This window comes from Mesocricetus auratus, unplaced genomic scaffold (assembly GCF_017639785.1).
Source record: "Mesocricetus auratus isolate SY011 unplaced genomic scaffold, BCM_Maur_2.0 Super-Scaffold_100025, whole genome shotgun sequence".
Lineage (NCBI taxonomy): Eukaryota > Metazoa > Chordata > Mammalia > Rodentia > Cricetidae > Mesocricetus > Mesocricetus auratus.
Window position 1 is genome coordinate 21,426,021 of NW_024429206.1, and position 23,980 is coordinate 21,450,000.

A 23,980-nucleotide genomic window follows, 5' to 3' on the forward strand; every position below is an offset into this window, starting at 1 on the left:
CAGAAGAATGAAGCTAGAGTCCCCTCTCTTATCACATACAAAATTGAAAATTGCTCAAAAGCTTCAACGTAAAACATATATATACTAAAAGAAAATGTAGGAGAGGCCTGGAAAGTTGGCTCTGTAGTCAAGAGCACTTACTGCTGTTGCAGAGGACCAAGACCTGGAATCAACTTTAGCTATGCATTGTCATGAGCAGATAAAGACAATGTGCTATATCTACATGGTGGAGTATTATGCATCCAGAGAAAAATCAAATTCTATTAATGGTTGCATGGAAGTGGAAAACAGCATGTCAAGAGAAATAAGCCAGATTCTGGAAGGCCAATAGTGCATGTTCTCAGTTATACATAGATGTAGTCCCTTCAAATAAGGAATAAAAATGTGGTTACCAAAGAGATTGGGGAAGATGGTAAGGCTTGTGACCCAAGTTCAACCTCCAAGACCTACATGGAGATTGTGGAGAGAGCCAACACCTACAAATTATCCTCTGACTTCCACACATGCACCAAGATGCAAATGTAAATTAATGAATGAAAGGAAAACTTGGGTCAAGTGAGCTAAAGAGATGGCTGCTGTATGTGTCTGAAGATCTGAGTTCAAATCCCCAGACATCACATAAAACTGGGTTTAAGGGTGTGGTTCAGTGATGGAGTACCCACCTAGAATCCCCCAGTGTGGGACTAGGAGTGTGGCTCAGTATTAGATTACAGCACCTGTCATTAACCCCAGTGTACCCACAGCAAAGATGAGAGCTAGAGATGGGAATTCCCAGAAGCCCCAAGGCCAGCAAATGAGGTGAAGAGTAGGAGACTGTACCTCAAACAAGGTAAAGATTGAGGCTCAAGACTTGAGGGTGTCCTCTGACCACACACAGAGAGAGAGAGAGAGAGAGAGAGAGAGAGAGAGAGAGAGAGAGAGAGAGAGCACTCTAAAGAATGCCACCAGAAGTGCTGGGGATGCAGCTCTCTGGCAGAGCACTTGCCTGCATGCATGAGGCCCTGGCTTCCAGCCCTGCCTCCACACAATGCAGACTCGCTGGTTCACTGCGGCCAGGAGTGGTTGGCTCGCTACACTTCTCACAAAGAGCCTGCAAACAGGAGTCTGTGGGTCCCATCGAGACACGAGCAATGTTTAGCGAGTCTGAAATTCCAGCTACCCCTATTTGATCATCACATATACATGCATCCAATTATTACCCCACACTCCATAAGCACACGATTATTGTGTTGAATACAGAACTACATAAATAAAGCACAACGGGAAAAATAAGGTCATGTCTACAGGGCCCTTCTGTTCCCAAGACCCCTCCGTCTCTTATCTTTCTCTTTCTGGACCTGGCCCAGAGCACTTTAAACAGTCCATGTGCCCTCCCACCCTCTTTGATGCATTCCAGACCTAGCCATGGCTTGCTCCTCTCTGGCACCCAGGGGACATCAGTCATGCAGCCATTTTTAATAATTTATTTTAAAGTGAAAAAATGGAAAAGGAAAAAAGGAGAGAGATATGGACCAAAAAAAAATACACGGACAACTTGGAAAATAAACCACTTGTGTGGAAAAAAAAACATCAAATGCAATGCATTCTCCTCCTCCCAAGGAGAGAAATGGGATGGCTTACAAAATTACTCTGAAAAGGCCATTTTGTAAAAATAAATAAATATGTACAGATATTTGGAACAAAAGCTCACAAACCTGTGTCATACTCTGCAATAAATTCTCTGTGGATGGAGGGTGAAATGTAAGACAATCAGAGAAGACAAAACCGGGATGGAATATTTATAAGCACCGGGAGGGATGCTATCTTCCTTGGCTTTAAAGCACTCAGGAAATGAAAAAAAAAAAGGAAAGATTGACAGTTCCAGAATCAGACGAATTTAAAGTACCTGTCCAAGCCATAGAAAAAGATCTGCAGAATTCAAATAAAGAGAGAGAAAAAAAGTTCTGGAACGAGATTTGACAAGCAAGGGGTTAATTTTGCAACTACCTAGGAAATCATTCATATTTATTAGGAAAACAATTTTCTCAAGTGCAGTTAGAATTAAAACAACTGGAGTTCCACTTAAAACTATAATGAAATCCATCTACTTTAATCCACTCCCCAAACACAACCCTTGTGAGAGCTTTTGGGGGGACTTAACATGGGACGCCGCCCACTGAGAGACCACTTCCTTAGAAGAGAAAAGATGTTCTAACCCCAGGCAGCTCTCTCCCCAGGATCCCATCGCCCATTTTCACAGAAACTTATTCCAGGGGTAAGCCCCATGCCACTCCTTGACAGGGGGGAGCTAATTTGCAGACAACACAGGTTAATTTGGTCACTTTTTGTGTAATGCTCAGAACTTGCAAAGGGTAACTTTGTTTATCTTGTATAGCCCCTGGGCAACTCTCCAAGTCACCCCAAATTCCACTTTCAGATTTATCCCACAAAGAGCTTCCAAAAATAGACAAGAGAATACGGTCTAGCACCGTTGAGTAAAGTTTCAACCTCCCTCACTGTATCTAATTTTCTTGCATATAATATTTATCTTTATTTTTTGCAGTTATTTGTGTGTGTGTGTGTGTGTGTGTATGTGTGTGTGTGTGTGTGTGTGTGTGTGTATGTATGTGTGTGTGTGTGTGTGTGTGTGTGTGAAATCAGGGGACAGCTTGCAGGAGCTGCTTCTCTCCTGCTAGGTGGGCTGCAGGAATAAAACTCAGGTCACTGGGTTTGGCAGCAAGTAACTGTACTTCATGAACCCTCTTGCCAGCTTACATATTATGTTTATATATATTATATGTATATATGTATATATATGTGTATGTGTACATAATTACATTTCTATTACAGTTTCACTGAAATACTGCAGACTTTTATTTTGCCTTAATTGAACTTTTATTTTATTAAACCAGAGCATAAACTATTTCGTATCACTTCTGTATTCCTTATTTTTGTGAACAACAATGACTGAGGTGCCATGTCTTGTTTTTGTCTGGTATTTATTTAAGAAAAGAAAACCAACCCAGTGTGTGCACACGTGTGTGTAAAAGTACACAGATACAGATGGCAGCCAGAGATCCATGTTGAATGTCTTCTTTCTTGATTCTCCACCTTGGTTTTTAGGACAGGGTCTCTCACTGGATCCAGAATCCAGCGAATATCTCAACTGGTTGATGAGGAAAATCCAGAGGGCTTTCTGTCCCCACTCCCTCACCATACGGTCACAGGTGTGTGCCACCATTTCCAGCTCTGGGCGTGTGCTGGGGAACTGAACTCGGGTCTTTATGCTTACACACTGAGGCATCTCCTCAGCCGTGGTTTTACTGTTTCTTTGGTGTGCTGGCTAGTCTTATATCAGTGTGACACAAGCTAGAGCTATTTGGAAAGAGGAAACCTTAACTGAGAAAATGCTCCCACCAGATTGGCCTGTAGCCAAGTCTGTGCTGCATTTTCTTGATTGATGATGCTCAGTGTGGGTGGTAAGAAAATAGGCAGAGCAAGCCATGTGAGCAGGCCAGCAAGCAGCATCCTTTCACGGTTTCTTCTGTACGTCTTGGCTGTGATGCAAGTGTCTTGATAAGAGGCAATGCCGTGTGAAATAATAAGCAAGCCTGCCTCAATTCCCCCCTTGGCCTCCCTCAGTGACAGAGGGCTTGTAAACCAAATAAACATGCCTGGAAGGGCTTGTAAATCAAATAAACATGCCTCCCCCAAGTTGCTCTTGGTCAGGGTAGTTTTTGACAGTAACAAACATGAAATGTTCTCCCTACACACACAGGACCTCACTACCCTTTTTTCTATTTCTAACCCAAAGAGTTTACTTACTGCTGCCCAGTGGAATTTGACTTCTTGTGGGCTCAATAGTCTGCAGGTAACCACAGCTTCAGTGAACTCATGTGGGCAACAGCCGACTCCTGCCCACGTGACAGCCCATATAACACTTCTCCCCATCCTCCCGCTCGGACACTACTTACACTCCCACGTCTAACATGTTCCCCAAGCCCTGTATGAGGGGTGATACAGGTACACAGACCTGCATTCTTTTCCTCTCTCCAATTTTTCCAACTCCTTTCATCACTGCTTATCCAAATGATTTCCTCAACGCTATTTTCCAATCCTTCACAGACTTGCCTATTTTTGCTCAATTTTAAACTTATGGGATTTATTTTGATTATGGTTATTTCTGTAACAGAAATGTTCTCATTTTGTAAACAAAGCATCCTGTGATCCCTGGATGTCAATTACAGTTTTAAAGCCTAGAGTCTATGCTTGTTCTACTATTGTTAAGGTTTGGGTTTTGTTTGTTTGTTGTTGTTATTGCTGCTGTGGTTGTTTATGTTCATTTGTTGATAACAGATGGGATCTTTGATGGAATGTCTGGGGTGTCTATCTCTTGTGTCTCAGAGCAAGTGTGGTAGGCCTGGGGAGATGATTTAGTCAGGATAGTGCTTTTCCTGCAAGCTTGAGGACCCGAGTCTGACCGTGAGAACCCACACAGAAATCCAGGAGTGGTGGGCACACCTGTAATCCCACACTGAGGAAGTGAGGTCACGAGGACCCCTAGGGCTTGTTAGTCAACCTAATACAGGTGAGCCAAGGTTCCGGTAATAGACCCTGCCTCAAATAAACAAGTGGAAAACTCCTGAGGAGCGAGGCTGGAGACTGACCTGCATCCTACACGCATGCATGCACTTGAACACACATCACACACACACACACACACACACACACACACACACACACACACACACGGTGAGAGTCGGGGCAACTCAGCACAGCTATTCACATGGAATGCCTGTAGTTAAACTCCATCTGAGTCACCCCCATTGTCATCTATTGGCCTCTTCCTTAAGCTAGGTTGGTTCTGCCAAGTGGATTCTGTAAACTTTTACACACAGCTGTGTGAGAGCCTCGAGAGGCCACAAGGCTGAAAAGTCTCTCCATTGAGCATATTCTGACACAGGTTACCTCTATAAACCAGAGTTCAGAAGGTAAATGACAGGGACAGGCTCTGGCTACGTAGATGTGAAGGCAGGTGTCCTGGATAGCTTTAATTGTCACCTTGACAGAATCTAGAGTCAGGGGAGAGGAGAGCTTCAATTGAGAGATCACCCAGATCAGACTGGCCTGTGGGGGTGTGTCTGTGGGGGGAATGTCTTAATTATTCATTGACAGAGGTAGGAGAGCACTGTCCACTGTGGGCAGCACCATTTCTACACAGGTGTATCTAAGTATGAATATGCCAACAAACAAGCGTGCGATGTTCCTCGTGGTTTCTGTTTCGAGCATTTCTGTTTTGAGCTCTTCCCTTAGATGGTGAACTGTGACCTGGAAGTGTAAGATGAAATAAACCTCCCCCCCCCAAGTTGATTTTGATCAGAATGGTTCATCACAGCAACAGAAAAGAATCTAGAACAACAGAGAGTAGGGATATGACTACAATCCTCTCCTACCCACCCACATCTAGCCATAAGAAAAATCTGTCATGTCCTGTCCAGATCCCGGGTGGGAAGTAGTATATGACTTTTCTTCCAGAAATCATATGACCATCCTGTCTTAATTTGGAAGTAGAGATAATATTTGCCCTGGTAGCTAAGACAACAACTTGGGCAAAACCACAATGATAGATGATAGATAGCTAGGTCTGTGGTAATAGCAATGGAGTTAGCACTTCCTAACAGTAGGAAGTGGAAGATGAAGGCAGGTCTCCATGATGCAGCATCCATGAGGTTGCATTCCATTATGGGATGGGGTGGGTTTTTGGTGGCACAGCTGTTTTTGGGTCATTCATGCCCCTGTAAGTAGCCTGCCATCTGGGCTCTGAAAATAAGCCCAATAAACTCATCAGCTGGCTAAGTTGGACTTCAGCTGAATCATTACTTTGGTCTGGTGTCATAGCCCTACCTTGGATGAGGAGACATTGTTCATGTCATATCTCCCCTGGAAAGCTAGTGCAACGGTTGGTCTCTGGGGTTCTGATCAGGTTGCATACTTTTGCTCTAACAATTTGGTGAGGGTTAGTTTTAACTATCAACTTGGCAATGTAGAATCTCCTTAGAAGAAAATCTCAGTCGAAGGACCACTTACATCAGGTTGGCCTGTGGGCACGTCTGTGTATGAATGTCTTGATTGTTCATTAAGGTGGAAGGGCAGTGAGTGGCAGTATTTTATGGCTGGGCCCTTGGTGTATAAAAAAGTAACTGAGAACCACCAACAAGCAAATAAGCTAGATAAATTTTCCTTTGTTCTTGACTATGGATGTGATATGACTAGTTGCTTGAGTCCCTGCCTTGAATTCCCTGAACTGATGCATGGTGCCTTGGAATTATAAGCCAAGGAATTTATCACAACCATAGAAATAAAACTAAAATGAACCTCCACCCATCTCATGTGGGAGGTTAGGTCTCAGTTTCTCTAACTGGCTTCCAATTACCACTTATCCTTTCTCCTTCCAAAGTCCTGTAGGTGTTTGCTGGGTGATGTCACCAGCTGTCTTAGTTAAGGTTTCTATTGCTGTGAAGAGACACCAAGATCATGGCAACTCTTCTAAAGGAAAACATTTTATTGAGGTGGCTCACTTACAGCTTCAGAGGTTCTACACATTATCATCATGGCGGGGAGCAGGGTGGGGTGCAGGCCGATGTGGCGCTAGAATTGTAACTGAGAGTCCTCTATCTTGCAGGCAACGGGAAGTTTACTGAGACGCTAGGTAGTTGGGCACAGGAAACCTCAAAGTCCAAAGCGCCAAAGCTTCACAATGATACACTTCCTCCAACAAGATCATACCCACTCCAACAAAACCACATCTCCTCATAGTGTCACTCCCTATGAGATTATGGGGGTCAATTGCTTTCAAATCACCACACTAATCATCTCATTGAGTTTTCCTTTCCATCCCATTCTCTGTGCCTCTTTCCCATCATTTTAGCCCCTTCAGGAGGAACCAGAAGTAAATGTGGGTTCACTCCACCAGGCTGAACCACTTAGAGATGCTGAGAGTTTCTACAGAAAAGAACCACACCCCAAGTTTGCTGGCTGTTCCCCTTGTCTAGTCCCTTCTTATCCTCCTGTCCTCTTCAGATATTTCATCCCATGTATTCTACAAGCTTTCATTGGCTTTGGGATATCACTTCAAGCAAGGGATGCTCAGACCTTTCACTTAAACCCTGTTTGCGCAGTTGCCATGGCTACGATGGACCACTGTTCTCCAGGAGTGGCATGGCTGTTGCTCCCTTGAGTTCTCCCTGCAAGAGACTGGTGTTAGGTGGGGTGGATTAATGGTTCCATCATGGGGCAGGAGGCTCACAAGGTCCCACCCCTCCCTGAGGATCTATTGGCAGTTAATGGTTGCTGGGGACGGGAGGCATTTTCTTCGCTAGTGTTGCCATTGGAGGTTACCCATGCTCCCATAAATAACCTCAAGTAAACTCATTATGCACCGAGCATTGTGTAGAATCATTTAGATGGTGGTCTAACATTGGTGCCTGGGATGGTTAATCTCAAATGCCCTCTTGATGGAATTCCAAATGACTATTCTCCTGGCATGGCTGAGGAGTTTCTAGACAGAATTAACTGGGGTGCAAAGACATACCCTGAATGTGGGTGGCACCATCTTGTGAACTGGGTTTCCATTCGGAATGAAAAGGAGAAAGTGAGGTGAGCATCAGTATTCATCTCTCTCTGCTTCCTGACTGCCGATTCAATGTGACCAGCTGCCTCACACTCCTGACGCCATGCTTTCCCCATCATGGTGGACTGCACCTTTGAACTGTGAGCCAAAATGAATTCTTTCTTCCTTAAGTTTCTCCTTATTAGACATTTTGTCACAGCAACAAGTCTCCCTATCTTGATGGAACAGACATTTGTTAATCTCACCAGGAAGAGTTGCACACCAGGGTCTCATAGAGATCACCTTGCACTGGGAGGACAGGTCTCACACCACACAGATCGCCTTGCACTAGAAGGACATTCTCGCCTGCCTGCTGCCCTTCCCAGTCAAGGAGTCAGTAGAAGAGGACTATGTCCCTTGCAAGATTCCATCTCCATGGTGCAGCCAATCACTTGGTGCATAATAGATGCTCAATGACATCTGTTCAGTTGAGCCATTTCTAATACACTACATGTGGGAGGCCTTTCCAATCTCATCAGAGAGCGGAAAAACAGGGCCATGTTTATTTGCCAACATGGAAATAAGAAAGGCTAATCAGAAAGCACCAGGAAGTGAAAACCGCCAGATGTTTTCTGAGAACACAAGTCCAGGAAGACAAAATAGCATGCTACGGGGGTGATGTATATTTTTTCCTAGTGATTCGAAATGAATGTGCACTTATTAGGCAGAGAGAGAGAGAGATTTAACGGGCTTTTCGGCTAATGCTGTAATTTTAAATCCATTTAAGATAATTTTCTTTATCTTGAATTTATTTTTCTCAGTAACCAGGATACTTAACTGATTTGCACAAAGCCCATTTGAAAAAAAAGGAAATAATCTACTGCAAGCGAGGGCACATTCTAAATGGGAATAAAAAGGAGACACTGAAAATCTAAAGAAAAAGGAGATTTGAGAAACCAGAGTGAGCTCTTACATAGTAAACAGAGACAAAGCTGCAGTTTGGATGGGGGAGGGGTGCCAAACCCCAACCTTGGTGGAGGAGCCGGTGGAATTTGGTGGCTGTTAAGTGTGGGCGAGTCACTCTCTTTCAGGTACATGGACCAGTGGATGTTCCCACACCCACAAGCTTATGAGTAGAAGATATGATGTTGGAGACATGTTGAGGGAGATTATTTGGAGAGTCTGAGGCTGGAAATGGGGGTGTATAGGACCACATTTCATTGCATACATATATGAGATTCTCAAGAATAATAATTTAGAAAGATCCAATAGCAACAAAAAAGGAATCGCTAAAATTCCTTGAAAGATAATGCTACAATATAGATGTAGAGAAGCGGTCACATAAGACCATCCAAAACCACAGATGTTTACATTATGATTCACAACAATAGCAAAATTACAGTTATGAGGTAGCAACAAAAACATTGTTTTGGTCAGGGTGCAGTGGAGTCACCACAACATGAGGAACTGTATTGAAGGATCACAGCATTAGATAGGTTGAAAACCACTAATCTAGAGCCTCCAATATATTTCCTTGGATTCAAAGCTTGCAAGTAAATTCCAGATCAATACATAAACACTAATGAGAAAAGATCGATCAGGATTACACATGACAATCAAACATCGAAAACAGCTAAAATATCTAATTATGAACAAAATGATCATATTGAGTTATATCAAAAGCTTGTGGGGCTGGGAGAGATGGCTCAGAGGGCAAAACAGTTGCTGTGAAAGTGTGAAGACCTGAGTTTGATCCCCAGCACCCATGAAATGCCAAGCCTAGCATCATGCCCTTGAAATCCCAGTTCTGGGAAGGCAGGCAGAACTGGCCAGTCAGCTAGGCAAGCTGAGTCAGGGAGCTTCACATTCAGTAAGGGACCCTGACTCAAAAACTAAGGTAGAAAGAGATACCTAAACACCCCCTACACATGCATGTGTACACACAGGAACACAGACATTTATTTATACACGTGCTTATGTTATGATGTCAAATAAAAAAGACAAAACTGATACATCAATTACTCATAATCTATAGAAAAACAGACCCAATGATAATGTTGTAATATATTGGTACATGATAATATATAATATTACCAATATGCTAGGCAAATTGGCTCATGTCTGTAATCCCAATATGGGGTTGGGAGGCTGAGGGAGGATGACTGATCATGAATTTGAGGCCAACTTGAACTACATATTAAGTTTTAACTAGCCTGAGCTACAAGCAGTAAGACATTGTCTCCAAAACCAACAAATACATAAAATAAAGTTCAACAGATAGACAGGTAGATTACAGATATAGGTAGGAAGATAGATAGATAGATACATAGATAGATAGGTAGATAGATAGATCTATCGATAGATAGTTGATAAATGATGAAGAAATAAAAGATAATAAATATTAAAACTTCAACAATTACCATGTTTAGGTAAGGATACCATAGTGATATTTTAAATTTAAAACCTTTTGTATTGAGAATCTACACTTTTTTAAAAGTTACTTTTATAACAGTTGTACTTTTTATTTTTTGAGATGGTATCATGTAGCTCTAGCTGGTCTCTAACTGCTTAGCCTAGACTGGACTCCTACCTCAGTCCTTGAGTTCCTGATACTCCTGGGTCCACTTCTCCAGCGCTGGAATTAGGTGCTATGTGTCACCATAACTGTGGTGTTAGGGATGGAACCCAGGACTCTATTCCAGAGCCTGTACTAGACAAGCACGATATCATTTGTGCCATGTCACCAGCCCTTAACTTTTTATTTAGTTAATACCTCCTAAGCAACAAAAGCCCTTGATCGACTGATTATAGAAGAGACAGAACTAAACAGAAGATCCCTCTGTGCTTAGAAGTAGATGAGAAAATATTATTGGTTGAGTCAAAGCTAGCCAGCTCCTTGCCAGGGCTCAGCTGTAACTTACTTAGTGGGACGATAATCTGGAATAGATCGATCCAAGGAGATCTTTTCACTGAGGTAGGAATTGTAGCCATACTTCTCATGTGGTCCTTTGGCTTTTTCTTCTTCAGAGGGAGAAAGGGTGGCAGGAAGGCCTCCTTTGCCCCGTCCACCATACCCTTCAATGAGTCCGAGTGACTTGGATAACCCTAAAAGGAGGAGGAGAAAGAGTTATTCTCAAACACCTCTCCTAGATATATCATGCAACCCCAAAAGAGCTTCAGTTAGGATTTTTAACCCAGAAAATTATGACCTCAGTTTACATATCCTAAAATGTGCTTGGAGAATATGCATCCAGAGGCAGGGGCTGATGTAGTGGGCTGATTTTGAGCTCACTATGCAGCTGAGGATGACCTTGAACTCCTTATCTTCCCGTCTCCACTTCCTGTGTGCTGGCATTTTAGGGCTGTACCTCAAGTATCCAGTTCATGTGGGACTTAGGATACTTCTATGAGAGAAAGATATAGGCTATGCTGAACTCTGGGGTTCCCATCTGAATATCTACAAGGAACCCCTTGCTCTTCTTTTGGAAACACATGGAATCAGAGACCACAGAGACTTGGAGAAATGAAAACCTAAGAAATGGGATGAATGTAGGCATTATCTGTGCCCATCTCCCCTTTCTCTTTGGGACAATCACAGCCAGATTAGGTCTGCAGAAGGGGAAGGTTCCAGGGATCTCTCAGACTTAACAAATATCAGGGAGCCACCAGGCTGCAGGTGGGTGGGTGGGGAGTATTGCTGCGATTGAACTAGGAAAGAACAGATTAATTTCCCTGTGAGCTAAAAGCGCAAGCCAGAGCTTGACGTGACTCTTCCCCTAATGGTCTTATTTAAATTCCATCTCAGAGATAAAGAAAAACACAAAGTATTTGAGGGTAAATCAGAAAAGAGAAAAAAGCCCATGAGCGTGATCACCACAATATACAAAGGAGCACTCCATAGCAATCCTCTCTAAGAAGCTGCAACCCTCTGGATGTTGGTAAGTCCCTATTCTTTGTCATGGTATCCCATAAAGATCTCGAGGAGTAGGTATAGACTGTAGAGCTGTGAGAGGTTGAATAATTTAGTGAGGAAAATTTGTGTTTATGGCTCTCACTGATTGCAAATGTACAAGTCACTTAGTACACACACACACACACACACACACACACACAGACATACATACGTGCATGCATCCATGCACACACTCTGGAGACCTGAAAATTGAACCAGGGCCTCTGACATACTAAAAGACTTTTATCACTGAATCACATATTCAGTTTCTTTCTGGAGGCTTCTAGACAGGCACTCTACTGCTGGTCTAGGTCCCTAGTCCTTCACAAGGTTATTCTACACAAGTGCTCTCTCACTGAGCCTCACCCCCAGTCCTTCATTTCCACAACGGACAGCATGAATGCAGATCACTTTGGCTTTAAGAGTAGGCAGTTATTGATCATAAGTGAACCCAAACTTCATAGGAAGACATCCCTGGGCAAGTCAAAGCCAACAATTCTTCTTGGGTCTTGTGAGATTCAGCATCACAAAACACCAAGGTGCACCATCTATTCCAGGCATTGCTACAAATGGGAATGCATTCATGTAACATCAGAATCAAAAGCAGCTTGGCTCAATCTAGGGCAGCATTGTGCAACCTGTGAAGGTCCCCATGGTTTAGTGTGTCCTTCTCATACTTGGGCTCTTGGCTCTTAGCATCCCCATCCCAGCAGAGATCCCACCAGCTGAGATATTCTCTTGCCTACATGTTTGTCTTCAGTCTAATTTGATGTGGGAAAAAAAGACTTAGATAGCATCATCTTTGCCATACTCAAACAGCCTCCTTAGTCAAACACAAGTACTTAGCTTTGATTTTAAGATTATCTGGTGGCAAGGCAAGGCAGTGAGCACATGTAGTCCCATCACTCAGGAAGCAGACACAGGAGGAGTGTGACTTCAAAGCCACACTGGACTACATAGTTTTCTGGCTCAGAAAAATACATAAATAAAATCAAATCACTAGTGATAGAGCATTACTAGAGGAATGGAAAATGAAAAAGAATTTAACAGTTCTTCAACATGCCCAAACACAGTGACCATAATAAGGCCAAGGGACTCAGCTCCTAGGTGTACAACAAAGCAAAACAAATGTCTATATTCACACAAAACTCAAACCAATGGCTCTTTATGCAAAATGTAATGTTGGCATATAGTTGTGCACTTGGCAATAAAAATAATAAAGTGGCCATGCATGGTGGTCCACATACCATACCACATAGAGTAGACAGATACATGATACCTGTCTAGATGGTGGACACATAGATTTACGATTAATAGATGGTTGATAGAGATTAAAGATAATAAATGGGTAGATAGATGACAGATAATTGATAGATGATATATGATAGATAATAGGTAGATGATAGATTATAGCTATCTAGATGATGAACATATAGATACATGGTGGATAGACAGATGGCAGATGTTAGATATGACAGATAATTGATAAAAAGACAGACAGGTGATAGATGACAGATGATATATACATAGATGATTGACAGACAACGGATAAATGGATGACAGATAACAGAAATGTAGAGATATATGTGATTGAAAGGTATACAGGTAAATAATATAGATATATAGAGATGCATGATCAATAGGAGATTAGGTAGCTATAATAGGGATATAGATAGTTTGATGACAAGTGATAGATAGAGCTTATATGCACACACACACACACACACACACACACACACACACACACACACAGGTCTCCTGAGAGCTGGGATCACAGGATGCTCTCAATAGCTGAATGCTATGGGATTTGTAAAACACCCTTACAAAGCCACAAACACATGGCCCTCTTGTGATAAGTCACTCTGTTTCTAACAAGACAAAATATAAGGTTAGATATAAAAAACTTCCAGTAAAACACTCAATAAAGTTATTTTAAATTGTATAAAATGCAGAGCCAAACTTACAAGAAAAGGAACTCCTGAGATGCATTAATGGGGGAATGGAAACAGTCGGCTGAGAAAAGAGAGATGGGCTGGTCATTAACTAAAGGCTGATGTATGGCACAGGGGAATCCAAGTTTCCCATGGAAATAATTCAAGCAGAGATATTTGTAGAAATAAGCATTCCCTTAGCAAGTGTACTTAGAAAGGAAGCGTGGATTATTATTGTTGTTGTTGTTATTATTATTGTAAAGGGGCTGGGCTGGTATCTGGCTCAATTGTAGCATACTTGTCTATAATCAGGGAGGGCCTGGTGATATATCTCAGTGGTACAGCACCTGCCTAGTATCCCTGAGTGAGAGGCTGGAGGTGTGGCCCAGTGTTAGAGCACCAGTCTAGAATTCCTCAGTGAGGGGTTGGAGATGTAGCTTAATGGTAGAGCACTGGCCTAGAAGTCCCCAGTGAGAAGCCGGGGGGTGTGGCTCACTGACCACACAACCTAGCCATCTCAGCAGACTCCAGACCCCAGTAAGAGATTCTGTCTCAAAAATCAAGGTGAATAGCACCTCAAGAATGATGTTCAAAGCTGACCTTTACATGCCACCACATGTACATGAACATGCACACACACACAAACATGCAAAGTAACATAAAAATAAAGATTAATAATGCATGCCCATGTGACCAAGGACATGTAGGGAATTTGGTTCCTAATGCAATGTTTTTCTTTCTTTTTTTTTTCTTCCCCTGTGGCATGATTTCTTCCCAGGATGAAAGACTCCCACTTAGCAACTTCACACATACACACAATAAACCCCCACCATGCCTCCCAGCACAATGTGACAACTATGAATTAAATATTTTGTGGTCCACGTGTTTTCCCCCCAATTTCATCTGCCAGAGAGACGCAACAAGGCAGCACAAATTTCCTCAGGATTTTAATGTGTTTACTTAGCAAGCTCCCAGAAACCACCGACAAAGACAAGTAAGAGTTCAAGTGCATGGATGAAGGGCTCGTCAGTCTTTGTGCCAGAATGTTTCCACTGGAAACCATTGAGATGACCCCGCTGTATTAGTCACCTCTTCACAGCTGTGACAAAGCTCCTGACTAATGCAGCTCCAGGAAGGAAGGGTTTATCCTGACTGAGGGACAGTCCACCAAGAGGTGCAGGCACGGTGACCAGAGCGTGAGCAGCTGGTGGCCTGGCATCCGCAGGAAACAGAGGGAGATGAATGCTGTGCTCAGCTCACTTTGTCCGTTCTGTTCTGTCTGGGACTTCATTCAGTGGGATGGTACTCCCCACACTTAGGGTGGATCTTCCCTCCTCAGTTAACCTAGTCTAGAAATCTCATCACAGACACGCCCAGAGGTGTGTCTCCCAGGTGACTCCTGATCTTGTCAAGTGGACTGTCGTTATCAACACACACACACACACACACACACACACACACTCATGCAAGCGTGTGCGCACACACACACCTAGAAATGCTTCTACTCCAAAAGGGCCCATTATAGCATTATAGCAGGACCTGTGTTTTCTCCCTAGAACTCTCATTTATAAGGCCAGGCATAGTGGATCACATCTATAGGAGGAGGATCTCTGGGGTTTACTGTCAAGTCAGCCTGGACTTTTTGATCAGTTCCAAGCTGAGACCTTGTCTCTATAGGAACATCTGATTTTGACCTCTGTTATCCACACGCATTTGCATGCATGTACACACAGTAACATGCATATGCGCGCGCACACACACACACTAACTAGCCCTGAGAAAGTTGTCTAAAAGTAGAGTGAATATAATAATGCATCTATATTCATAAAGAGAAGGATGGACACTAATGAATGTCACAGAGAAATCAAGCTTGAAAAAGGCCAGCCGGGTGCTGCAGAAAGGGCATTAGAGGCACTAAGGACAGCCCTATCAAGGAAGAAAGTGTCCCCCGGGGGGTAAAGGAAAAAAGTAGGAAGCAAGGCTGCCTCTCAGTGAGGATGCCCGGGTGGAAGAAGTAATGATCTAGTGTTATCAAGAGCTTTGTATTCCCACAATAACTAACCAGAATATATAATGTTGAACCTATTTATAACAGCAACAACATTGCATCGGTTCCAGCGATAACCAATAAGACTATAAGGACATTTTACTAAGGGGAATAAAATGCAACCTACATAAACTGGCATTGAAGATGTGTCTCCTATTTGGAAGATGGAACAGTAGGAAAATACAAAAAATACAGTACTATACATTACAATTTACCTTCTCTGGGAAAGGTGATGGGATTTGAACTCAGAGCCTTGTGCCTGCTAGCTGGCAATCACACCCAGCTGCACTCTAAGCCCAATTTCTTCTTCTTTTAATTTTTAAAAATTAAAAACTACACACACACACACACACACACACATTTTGTATGTGTTTGTGTGGGGGGGGTGTAGAGGTCATAGGCATAGGACGACTTATGAAAGTTGGGTCTTTCCTTCTACCATATGGGTTCCAAGGACTGAACTCAGCTGGCCAGGTTAGTGACAGATGCCTTTACTATCTGAGCTATCTATCTCTCCATCATCCTTTAATTGTTAAGTATGTGCATCTGTGTAGGTATGTACACAAAAGTGCCGGTACCTGTGAAGACCAGTGGAGGGCATCAGATACCTGGCAGTGGAGTTACAGAGTTAGTTGTGAGCCACCCAACATGAGTACTAGAACCCAAACTCAGGACCTATAGAAGACCAGTTCACATTCTTAACCACCAAGCCAATTCTCCGGTTTCTATTGGTTTTTATTATCATTGTTCCTTAAGTCTAGAAGATAATAAAGGGTAGTAAGATTAACCTAGAATAACACAAAAGTAAGAAAAAAGTTTATTTTTTTTCAAAAGATATAAACCGAGCCAGGGAAATGAGTCTGTAGACTAGAATACTTGTTGTGTAAGCTGGAGGACCTGAATTCAGATCTTTGTCCCCAGGTAAAAAGCCAGGCAAGACTATAAGTGAACCTGCTACCCCCCGCCCTGTGGTGAGCTGAGGCAGGAGGATTGTTAGTGATGAATGCTTGACTCCCAGCTGGGGGTGCTGTTTCTGATGGTTCTAGAAACTCTAGGAAGAGGGGCTTGGCTTGAGGAAGTCATTTCAGACATGCCTTTGGAGGTTGTAACTGATCTGGGGACCTCTTGCGATCTGCTTCCTGTTGGAAAGGAAGTGAAACACTGTCTGTCCATGCTCCCACCACCACAACACATTGCCTGTGCAAATGGGACTAAGTGACAATGGCCTATAACCCCCTGAAATCAGGTGTCCAAACAAATCTTCCCTGCCCTAGGTTGGTTTTGCAGATACTCTGATCACAGCCATGCAAACACAGTCAATACTAGTGTGATCACATAGGTTTGCTGGGAGGTAGGACTTCAAACTATTTCTTTTTAAGCTTATTTGCAACATCTCTTTATTTGGTTCATGTGAGTGTCATGCTTATGGCATGGGGCACATATGGAGGACAGAGGATAACTTGCAGGAGTCCATTCTCTCCTTCCCCCACATGGATCATAGAGATGGAACTTTAGCAACTGTTTTGACCTGTTGAGGCATCTCACCAGCCCCAGGGATTTCTTTCTCTCAGATATTTACCAAACATGAAGCAGTAAAATTGACACTAAAATCTTTAAATTTTTGAAATATTAGAGGGGGAAAAATAAGAAAGAAAGCCGGGCAATGGAGGCTTACATCCTCATTCTCAGCACTCAGGAAGGAGGTACTGGATGATCTATGGGCCAGCCTGGACTACAGAGCAGGTTCCAGGACAGTCAGGGCTACACAAACAAAACAAGAAAAGAAAAGAAGGAAGGAAGGAAGGAAGGGAGGGAGGAAGGAAGGGAGGGAGGGAGGGAGGGAGGGAGGAAGGAAGGAAGGAGGGGATTCCCTTCTATTAAGATTAGGGACCATCTTACTTTTTAAGGCAAGGTCCTATGTCTCCTAAGCTGGCCTCGAACTCACCACACTATAAAAGATAACAGTGGCCTTCTGCCTCCTGTGTCCATTGCTGGAGTCCTGAGATCACAGGCCTGCACTATTGTACTGGGTTAATGTGGTGCTGGGGTGAAACCCAGGCCTCCTGCATGCTAGATCAGCACTCTACCCACTGAAAATCCTCCCCAGCCCTCTGAGATTACTTTCACATAGATGATGGATTGGGTTCGTCTATCCTGCAGGGTCCAGAAATCCTGTGAGGTCCAAGGGCTTTATAGTTCCTTAGTGAAAAATAAATCCTCCCAGTCCACATTGGTCATAGATTCCAAATGAGCTACAACAGCTCCAGTGTAGCAGCAAAAACAAACAGCCCAGAGTGTAAATCATCACCTCCCTCCATGCAATCGAGGACATTGTTTTCTTGGGGACTGCAGTTTAAACTTATGTGTTTACCATAGCTAGCATTACTCTTCCAGAAATAGGAACGAGACTTAGAACAAACACAAATTCCAGACTAGAGACCATAGCAAGTGTGATCCAGTGCCCTGGCAGCTCACAAAGTTACTCAGATAGAACAGAATGTGTACACGCACACAATTTAAAACATCTGTATACACTCATGTCATAAATACAGACACATTTGTACACACATATACACAAACATACATGCATGCACACTCTCCCTACACAAAAAATATGTTCATACTCATCTATATAAACACACATGTATATATGCACACTTCCACATACCCTAATACATGTGTGTGCATACACACATCCACACACACACACACACACTCACATGGTTACATGAGTAGCCAAACATGTCAAGTTCCAGTCGGATTCCACAGATTAGAGGAGTTTCTTTAGGAGAGACTCAACTGCCCCATCAGTCCCAACTCCAGACAGATCCCACCTACACTAAAGCATTTGGAAAGCGATAGACCATGGAAATCACAGCTGTGTGCTTAATAACAAAAATTCCGCATTTATTCCTGGCCAATTTCCACTATTTTATGAGAAGCCTTTTTTTTTCCAGAAGCCAGAATAATAATTGCAGTAAAGGCGGGGGAACTCAGTCGGTTGAGTGTTTTCCTGGCACGTTCAAAGCTCTAGGTTTCATTCCCAGAGCTGCATATAGACCAGCCATCGAGATGCATGCCGCTACTCCTGGCACTCAGTAAGTAGAGGTAAGAGGATCAGGAGTTCAATGTCATCCTTGACCATGCAGCAAGTTTGAAGGCAGCCTGGAATACATGAGACTCTGCCTCAGAAACACAAAATAAAAACAAATTGAGGTAAAATATAGATAATATGCCAGAAATGGGACTTGCTGTCCTAGCTACCAAGCATAAGGAATAGCTCCGATAATTAAGATGGAGGGACAATGACACAGATAAGTGAGTCGGGAAATATTGCTGCCAGAGAGTTTAGCAACATTCTGGATACCAACAACAGTGATAATTAATTCAATTGACAAGAGTCTATTATACACACAGCAGCAAATGACACTTTACTGCACAGACTGAACACACCCGAGAGTGTCTTATTCTAATCCGCTTTCTCCACATGCATATATGGTAAAATATTTTAAAATTCTTTACTCAACTCAAATAGACATTCCTTCATTCTGGTGTTGGGGATTGAACCCAGGGCCTCTACCTTTATAACCCCCAGTCCGAAAGTACTTTTTAAATTTTTTCATTTATTTCATATCAATTGCATTCATTACAGCAATTTTTTTTCTTTAAGCATGTGTATATCCCATAGCTTCCCTCACTTGGGGATCACTCCTCTCCTCTCTTTCCATTTCTCCCACTGAGCCATTTAGGTTACATCCAGTCTTTCTCTGTAGAATCTGTTGTGATACATCACTATATATATATATGATGGATATGTATTTTATTTAAATTAGAAACGATCTTATTTTATGTATCAATCCCAAACGTACCTTTTTGTTTTGGTTTCTTTGGTCCTTTTGTTTGTTTGTTTGCTGTGTTGGCTCTTTTTTGTTTGCGTTCTTTTTTGTTGTTGTTTTTTGATAGAGTCTTTCTGTAGCCCATGCTGACCTGGAACTCACTATGCTGCCTGGGCTAGACTCTAGTTCATAGCAATACTCCTTCCTCAGCTGCAAAGTGATGGAATTATGAGCATGTGTCATACCATGTGTCAAAAAGGACCAGGTGTCAGCATGTATACATCTCCCCTTTCTTGCTTTTTCATTTGATTGTTTGTGGTGTGTGTGTGTGTGTGTGTGTGTGTGTGTGTGTGTGTGAATTCAGTGCATGAGGAGACCAGAAGATGGCATTGGATACCCCAGAGCTAGAGTTAAAATTGATATTGTTCAGTGAGGGTGCTGGTAACTGAACTCAGGTCCTCTGGAAGAGCAGCAAGCACTCTTCACTGCTGAGCAGTCTCTTCATTCCCAACTCTCTTGACACACTCCCTCTTCTCCACTTGTGCTATACTACGTGGAGAAGCTCAGAGTGTCTCATCTCTTGCTCAAGTTACCACTCTCAGCTCCCAAAGTGATCTACAGAATGAGTCTTCTAGCATGCAGACAAGATTTTCATTTGATTAGCACTCACTTGTGCTGTGCTGTGGCCTATGGAGGACAGCCCTGAAGAGTCCACACACTGGGAATGGCTCATTAATAGACTCTCAGTGCTGTCTAACGTGCCTCTCTATTGCATTCTTTGTTTAAACTATCCCATGCCCTCCTGATGATTACAAACTGCCAATGACCCCACTTGAACTGAGGGTTACTGGGGACTAGAGCTAGGGATTTCCATGCATACCAGGCAAACACTCTACAAAGAAGCCATGCCCCTGGACCTTCACTGGGGGGGTTCTAGTCAAGTTCTCTACCATGGACACATTCCCAGCCTTTGTTTTACCTTTCGAGACATCTTACGAAGTTGTTGTCCAACCTGAATTTACCATTTAGACCTGGCAGCTCTGGAACTTGTGATCTTCCTGCCTCAGCCTCCCAAGAAGTGGCAAGTACAGGCCCACAACAGTAGGCCTAGCTTGCCATCCTTTGTGAACACCAGCCAATCTAGACTATCAAAATGTGCTCTAATGTGCAGTGGAAATCTCAACAGAATTCTCAGTCTCAAACAAATGGTATATTAGCCTTTGGTGGTCACTCAAGTAGGAAAAGGGCTCTTGCAAAGAGGAATGACCCTTTTGTGTCTTGCAATAGCCTGGTTCACAGTAAGCACATGTATGTTATGCACATGCATGAGTTGCTGAGTTATCAAAGCAAGTTTGTGAAGAAGTGAATGCGTGCTCTGTATATTAGGCTGGTGAAATACATCACCATGATCTAGGCCAGCAGTTCCCAACCTGTGGGTCCTGATCCCTTTGGGGATTGCATATTCTTCGATATCCTGCATATCAGATGTTTATATTGCAACTAATAACAGTAGCAATATCGTAATGATGTAGTAGCAACTAAGATAATTATATGCTTGGGGGTCACCACAACATGAGAAATTACACTAAAGGGTTACAGCATTAGGAAGTTGGGGACCACTGCTCCAGACTGACACCGAAATCTCCTGCTGACACGATAGAAATCTGCTGGAATTGCTTCATGAACTCAGTCAGATCATCAGTTCCCCAGTTCATATATTAGCACAGTAATCTTGACTTTTGTTGACAACTGCATTATGATGGTGATCCTGACATTTCCATCCTGCATCCACCCAGCTTGCCAGACGTGATGTCCGAAGGTTATATTAGCCTTAATATATCACATGAAGTCATGAAAATGCAAATAGAGGCTGCAGTGATAGCTCAGTTGGTAAAATGTTTGCTGTGCAAGCATCAGGACCTGAGTTTAATTCCAAGAACCCATATTTAAAAGAGAATTGAGCATCGTAGTGAATGCTTGCAACTCCAGCACTAGACAGCTGCAGATGGGTGGATCTTGGAGGCTCATTGACTGGCCAACCTAGTTGAATAGGCAGAACCCACAAAGATAAACAGCATCGAGGAACAATACCTGAGGTCATCCATGTGCAGACACATACACGTGCATGTGCAGCTGTACACACATGCACATGTATGCACAAATAACATGTGCAAACAAAAAGAATTCAACTGGCTCCATAGTTAAGAGTGCTTGTTGTTCTTGCAGAAGGCCCAACTTTGATTCCCAGCACCCACATCAGGTGGCCCATAACCACATGGAAGTCCAGCATCAGGGAATCCAATACCCTCTTCTGGCCTCTGTGGACACACACGTGCACACACACATGCACACACACCACACACACATACACACCATACACACACACACTTAAAAATTAAAACAAACTTCCTAAATTAAAAAAAACCAACTATACCAATTGCTATTTGGTGTAAGAAAACTACACAAACTCTCCTTCGTGTGTAAGGACAGCAATGCATCTAAGGTATAACACAGACTCTTGAGTTGGGAGGAAGGGCAGAGCAGCCAGCTGGGTACCTCCATCTGGTAGAACAATACCTACTGTACTGCACTCTGCCAAGAATAAAGCACTCACTCTTTGTGCAGTGTGTTCTATACAATAGCTCCCAAGGGTATATTTAAAATAACATCACTTGTTTTCATCTACACAGCAGTCTTCTACAATATTTAAAATTAAACTTGCTTTTGGATTATCAATCTAAGTTATTACCATGACCTGGCTTCTTATCTTTGTTGTTTGGTCCCAGGCTAAACTGTATCCTGATATTCGTGTGTTATTAAGTGTCCTGTGATGGTAGAGTCAGCTTGGGCTACAATAACTGAATAGTATTGGTTTGAACCAAGGTATTGTTAGTATCTCGTGGCTACAGAGGCTTGCCTTGGTTTTGTTTGGCTTACATACCCCTATCACAGTCGATTACTGAGGGAAGTCAGGGCAGGAAGGCAAGCAGGAGCAGCACTAAGAACCGTGGAGGAATGCTGTTTAATGGCCTGCTCTCTGTGACTTGCTCAGCTTGCATCCAGGACCACCTGCCTGGGGTAGCATTGCTCATAATGGGCTGGGCCCTCCCATGTCAATAATTAATCAAGGAAGGGCCTCACAGGAGAGTATAATGGAGACAATTCTGCAGTTAAGATCCCCTCTTCCCAGGTATGTCTAGTTTTGTTATTAAGTTGACAAAATGCAACCAGCATGAGACTTGAAATCCAAGCCCAAGGTGCTGGCAGATTCTGGTCTTGTTTTCATTTTCTATGGTTCTGACCATTTTAAGTTGCTCTATACAGCTCAGGCTGACCCAGAGCTGCTCAGTATGTAGCCCAGGCTGGATACAATCTCATGATCCTCCTGCCTTAGCTCCCTAATTCTGGGATTGCAGGTGTGTGCCACCGTTCTTAGCTTAAATTGGGCTATCGTGACAGTTGATGTCATCAAGTTGAATCTAGAGTCATCTCTGAGAACTTCTGAGTTTCTACGTTGGGTTCACTGAGATAGGGAGACCCACCCCGAATGAGGGCAGTACCATTCCATGGCTGGGGTCCTGGACCAAATCAAAAGGAAAAAAACAGCTGAGCATCAGTATTCATCTCTTGTCTGTTTGACTGTGGGTGAAATGTGACCAGCTGCCCCATGCTCCTGCCACCACACCCTCCCCGCCGTGATGGACTGCATCCTCGAACCTTCAGCTATAAACACTTCCTTAGTGGCTTTCATCTGGTGTCTCCTCACAGCAGTGAGGAAATGAGTGACACACCGCCGTTCTGGTTCACAAATAGCTCTCTTTACAGTGTCTTTGCATGATACCGTGTCTTGTGTCTCCTCTTCGTGTGTGTGTGTGTGTGTGTGTGTGTGTGTGTGTGTGTGTGTGTGTGTGTGTGGTATGTCAGTGCTGGGGACTGAACCCAGGGCCTCATGCACCCACCACTAAGTCACCTGCCTCTGTCCCTCTTTCTATTTTTAGCTCCACCTTCAATACCTTCTCAGTTCTCAAGGGTCTAGCCTCCAAATACCTCCTGCCATTTCCTATGACTTAAAACATTCTGTTGAGATTCAAAACGTAAACAAAACTTAGAAGTGTTGTGGGACAACATCCCTAGGGAGATATGAACAACTATCTACTCACCCTATAAAAGCGACCAACCACAATACATATACCACCAAAGTCCAACTTGGTGAACCAATGAGTGACTTACAGGAGTGTGGGTGAGAGGTTACTCACAGTAACAATGATTCAAAGACAGCTGCGTCACCAAAACCCACCCCAGTGTGGTTGATAGTTCATAAAACTGGACCTGAAGCACAGTATAGCCTTCAGGAGATTGCCTTTCCCAGGCAGCTTAGCTGGTATGTTTTCCAGGCCAGTGGTTCTCAACCTGTGGGTCGTGACCCTTTGGGGGTCAAAGGACCCTTGCACATGTGTCACCTAAGACAATCAGAAAACACAGATATTTATAATATGATCCGTAACAGTAGCAAAATTAGATATGAAGTAGCAATGAAAATAATGTTATGGTTGGGGGTCACCATAAACTGTATTACAGGGTCTCAGCATTAGGAAGGTTGAGGACCACTGTTCCCGGCAGTTCACC

General features: G+C 43.2%; 1 protein-coding gene across 2 annotated transcripts in view; it reads right to left on the reverse strand.

Annotated features, from left to right (window-relative positions):
* Galnt17 (polypeptide N-acetylgalactosaminyltransferase 17) overlaps positions 1 to 23,980 on the reverse strand; it is a 397,683-nt gene that overhangs the window by 234,670 nt on the left and 139,033 nt on the right. For both annotated transcript variants that reach the window (XM_040731689.1, XM_040731690.1), the window contains exon 2: positions 10,510 to 10,693. In XM_040731689.1, coding sequence (XP_040587623.1) covers positions 10,510 to 10,693 — 184 coding nt within the window. The remainder of the gene's footprint in view (positions 1 to 10,509; positions 10,694 to 23,980) is intronic.